The sequence below is a fragment of the Sinocyclocheilus grahami genome, unplaced genomic scaffold (genome assembly GCF_001515645.1).
Source record: "Sinocyclocheilus grahami isolate Dianchi unplaced genomic scaffold, SAMN03320097.WGS_v1.1 scaffold126.1, whole genome shotgun sequence".
Lineage (NCBI taxonomy): Eukaryota > Metazoa > Chordata > Actinopteri > Cypriniformes > Cyprinidae > Sinocyclocheilus > Sinocyclocheilus grahami.
Window position 1 is genome coordinate 4,803,616 of NW_015505305.1, and position 4,813 is coordinate 4,808,428.

Here is a 4,813-nt window from a genome sequence, read left to right on the forward strand (position 1 = left end):
CTTCTTTTGAAGACAAAGAAAAGATCTTTTCAATGCTTGGTCAAATACTATAACAAACAGAAGTACTTAATTATAAAAACAATGGCCTAGAGCATAAAAACTAGGATTTTCATAGTAGAATCGGAATTTTCTAATCTCGCCGATGTTCAACTGATAGTCGAATCATATGTTTTGGGGGCGGAGCAAAATACATTACCAAGAGTCAAGTCAGACATTCGACAGTCATAATTACGTTAACACAGGGAAAATTGTAACGGACGCCTCGCAGATTTGATAAAAAATTAGTTAACATTAAACGTCAGCGAAACCCTAAGAATTCACAACATTTTTTTTACAATAGTGCTCTCATTTATAATGTTATGTATATGACAGTAGTTATTAATGTTCTGCATTTCTGTTTTGAGCTGCGTGCGCTGAAGATGACCTGTAGAATGAAGCAGCAGGTTTTTAAACAATGGGATTTAACTCATCATTTATCTCATATAGAATATGCTTCGTTATTTATACAACACAACGTTAATATTACGACTTATAGGCAATCTGCACAAAATGCCCCGAATACAGAAGTGAACGTGTCTGCGCGGCTCTGAATGAACACCTTTTGTGGACACGTTCTTCCCGCAACAACGTGCAGAAACACAGCAACTAAACTCTAAAAATTCACAGCGTTATATTATAATAGTGGTCTCGTTATAATTATGTATATGATGTATATGACGGCTGAAATGTTTTGAAATCACTTGTACCCCACCTGATCGAAAAAGAAATACAGTCTTTCACAAAATGTACAGTATGTGGAAAATGTGTTTTTTTAACTTTAAACCGCATAAACATTTCATTACACCAAATACACAAAATAATGTTATTTTTAGCAGCATCATATGACCCCTTTAAATCGCTGCCGCCAAGATGCTCCTCTGTCAGTCACGGGTTATGGAAAGTGAAACTTAAATCTATAGGGGTGGTTGGATTTATTCACACACGTTGAAATATTTATTTGAAGCTTCTTTCTTTTCAGATTCTTATTTTCAGCATTATTTTAATAGGCTGTATATTAACTTATTGGGAGAAAACCAGTAGTTCTATGTGAAATCAGACATTTGAGCACCCCCATATAGCTAAAATGGCATGATCATATCATAACACCCCGCGAATATTCGACTGTGAGATCGGTAGAAGCATCGAATCTTCGACTATTCGGGGTCACCCCTAATAAAAACTATTAGAAAACAAACAGATCAGTGAACATTCAGAAATAAATGAAGTTCATGGACTGTTTTTAAGTGCATGCAAAACTACATGTTAAAAAATATAGCAAATTCAGGCTAATTTAAAAGAAAAAAGACCAATGCTGATCAATGTTTTTAAGAGCATGTGATACAGAATTAAGTGTTAACTAAAAGGATCAACTAAAAGGCAAAGCAATTTCATATCCAGGAAAGATGGATGGGTCACAAGCGAAAGGATTTACAGGGTGGGAAATTGTGTTTTTAACACTTTGCTTGCCAAACAAATCCAAATTATTTTTTGTCCAAATCCGTTCTGCCAAAATGATTGACACTTCAAACTTCCTGAAGCTTTTTCCCACCCTGGAAATGAACAAAACTTCAGAACCATTAAAAGGAGTGGAGGGCGGCAGAGAGACAAAGCAAATACAGAACTACATACGTGTTTATTGAGCATGCTACAGATAAAAGCAGAAAACAGGAAAGAGAAAGAGAAATCAACACACACAACCAAGTCAAATCTTCCCGCTTTTGTTAGAAAAAGTATTTTAATTGTGCCACATCCAAAACTATGCCGAATCATACATTCCTACAGAGGCTTAAAAAAATAAAATAAAAATAAAACAAAATATACAAGATCCTTTTGTCCCTCTAATAAATCATAGTGTGGATTGCCAATCAATGTTATTTATTTTCTCAACTCTTCTCATAAGACTATCTATGAGTCTTCTCTCTTCTGAAAAGTGAACTGAAATGCTCAATCGAGTAAATTAAGACTATAGGCACATAAACTTTGGTCCCTTCTACTGTAGTTGTCTTTTCAAATCACACAAAGAAGTGATTTCCAATCCATGCAACACTAGGAATAAAGATGCACCAGTTGGTACATGCAGAAAAAAAAAGTATGTCATAATAACCTTCCACTTAGGATAAAGACAACGCACATAGATGAAAGAAAAGCTAGGAAAAAATGGTGTAAATTGAGCAAAATGTCAAATAAAACGGTTTCATTCTCGTTTCCCTTCAAATAACATTTTGCTGGATTGATGAGCTGAGAATTGGCCTAACATCTCATAATGACGATCACTAGAATCACAGGTTTATTTACAATTCATAAATCAAAATGTCACAGACATTAGGAACTGAACAAACTGCAAAAAACAAAAACAAAAACAAAAAACAGAGGCTTTCACACATTATACAGATCAGACACAAAAGGAAAAAATATATTTTTTTGTCTTAACCAAACTTATTAATATCACACTCAGAGGACTGCTTGGGTTTGAGAATATGAAGTATGAAAAGATTTATGCAAGTTTTGTAAGGCACGTTCTTTTCTGTTTATTATAAGAGGTTCAGACTTACACCACAACACCTTTCCGCTACTGAAGAGGTTACGTGTCAGAGCCCTGGCAAGAGGGAAATGGGGTAAAAAATGTCCTTGAAAGGAGTCACAATATATCCTTCTTTCAACAACTTCTTGTGGAATGAAACTTGGGAAAAGAAACTCTCAAAATTGTGGTCCCCAGTGTATTTAAACAGTCAACAGGTAACGCTAGAAAAGCAGTTGGGAGCAAGACCTCTCGGGTTGCTTTAGATGGTTGATTTGGAGAAGGAGACCTTCAGGTGGTGGTTATTACCCATGTTGTAATTGTGGAGGTCGATCAGGCATTGAATAGCTTCCTCGATGGTTGTCATCTGAATTAGAGCCATTTTATGATCTCTGCAGAGAAAAAGGCCAACAAAAACGGTCACACGAATGAAAGAAAAGGCAAAAGCATCTTTTGAGGAGGAGCTGAACGGGGACAGACTTACTGGAAAAACTTGAAAGCTTTCACAGTGCCACCGGAGTTGGAGAACAGGACTCTGAGGTCTTCCTCAGTTATGTCCTGCCTTCAAAACATGACAGAAAAATGGCTTAGCTCCCCGACGACTGACACAAAGATTGACAAGTGCCCAATAGAGCTTTTTACTCACGGGATGTTTGACAGATGCAGCGTGGCAGAAGGAGGGAAAATGTTCTGGAAGTTCTTGGAGCCGGGCTTTTTGAAACGATGCAGTGGTGAGTTTGTAAAGTCTTTCGTGAGACCCTGGTCGTCTAAACCGTCCCTCGGTAACTGAACAGTTTGGTGCTTCGACATCGTAACGCGAATGATCTTTGAATACATCTTCTGACCGTTTAGATGGCTCATCGCTGAGGCACATCCAAACAAACAAAGAGAAATGAGGTGGTGAGAAATGAGAGGTCTCTTATGCTTATGATGGCTGCAGTTTTTGATCAAAAATACAGTAAAAACAGTAATATTGTGAAATATTACTACTATATAAAATAACTTTTCTATTTGAATATATTTCTACTTTTCTATTTGAAAATGTAATTTATTCTTGTGATGGCAAAGCTGAATTTTCAGCAACTATTACTCATTCAGAAATCATTCTAATATGCTGATGCTGTGCACAAGAAAAATTTCTTATTAATGTTGAAAACAGTTTATTTCAGTTTCAGTATGCAGTCTTACCAAGCTGAGCCTGGTTCATATCGGCCATCTGTATCAGTGCACTGTCTTTCTTATTAAAAAGAATCTTCACACGCTGCACGTCCCCATAAACCCCTGCGAACAGAGCAGCCAGCAGCCGGAGAGGAAACGAGAGAGGGAGGAAAAAGTAAGAAGTGAGACTCAGAGAGTGGAAAGATAGACCGATAGACTCACTGGAGAAAACTAATCACAACCTGACAGAAGACTCGGATATATACACCCTCAAATTCAAAATGAATTAAGAACTAGGAAGGAACATAAATACTGTGCAAACTGAACCAAAGATCACATGCACTGAAATAAATTAAATACTTCAAAAGGCTGAAAGTAAAAAAAACAAAAACAAAAACGGCAAAGACTTTTACTCTAAAAGCCAATTAATGGTAATGGTTTAAAGTCAACATGAAATCCATTTTATTTCCATAATGTTATGTACTTCCAAGAACATTAAACAGGAAAAAAATACATAGGGCTGGATTTGACATTTATCCATTTGGAATTGATTAATAAAAAGTGGATGTTCTATGCTACAGCAGAGCCTGATTGTGAGTTTGCAGTTGATTAAAGGACTACACCATAACCAGCACCCACTTTTGAGGCAAAAAATTAATGTAAAGCGTGTTGCTATTATGAAATGAAAGTGCCATTATATTGTAACCTTCATTACATTAACTAGCATTATATTTCTGCATTAACTATGTAACATTTTAGAAAAGTAGCCTCAATAATTACTAAACAACTAGTTAACTACCAAAAATAAGTCAATAGATCAAACCAATAATTGGTTTTAACTGATATTTTTAATAAATACTTACCCTTTTTCCACTTAATTAATTTTTTTTTATATATATATATCTTTATCTAATTACAGGTCAAAATACATATAAACAAACATAGTGGAAGCAGTAAAAATTGATTTAAAAAAGGTAAAAATTTAAGTTGGATTAACTGAATTTTTTTTGTATTGCTGATAATACCAGTTCAATTCTTTGTTGACTGCAAAATAAAGTCTAAAAGAAAAAATTTAATTTATTCGGGGGGGGGGGGGGC

At 35.4% G+C, this 4,813-nt stretch overlaps 1 protein-coding gene across 4 annotated transcripts in view; it reads right to left on the reverse strand.

The window, feature by feature from the left end:
* Window positions 1-1,755: 1,755 nt before the first annotated feature.
* The window catches only part of LOC107590280 (polypyrimidine tract-binding protein 2-like), a 23,918-nt gene continuing 20,860 nt past the window's right edge, over window positions 1,756-4,813 (reverse strand). For all 4 annotated transcript variants that reach the window (XM_016278983.1, XM_016278984.1, XM_016278982.1 and 1 more), the window contains 4 exons: window positions 3,746-3,838; window positions 3,204-3,420; window positions 3,042-3,119; window positions 1,756-2,949 (listed from right to left, as the gene is read on the reverse strand). In XM_016278983.1, coding sequence (XP_016134469.1) covers window positions 2,820-2,949; window positions 3,042-3,119; window positions 3,204-3,420; window positions 3,746-3,838 — 518 coding nt within the window. In that variant the 3' untranslated portion in view covers window positions 1,756-2,819. The remainder of the gene's footprint in view (window positions 2,950-3,041; window positions 3,120-3,203; window positions 3,421-3,745; window positions 3,839-4,813) is intronic.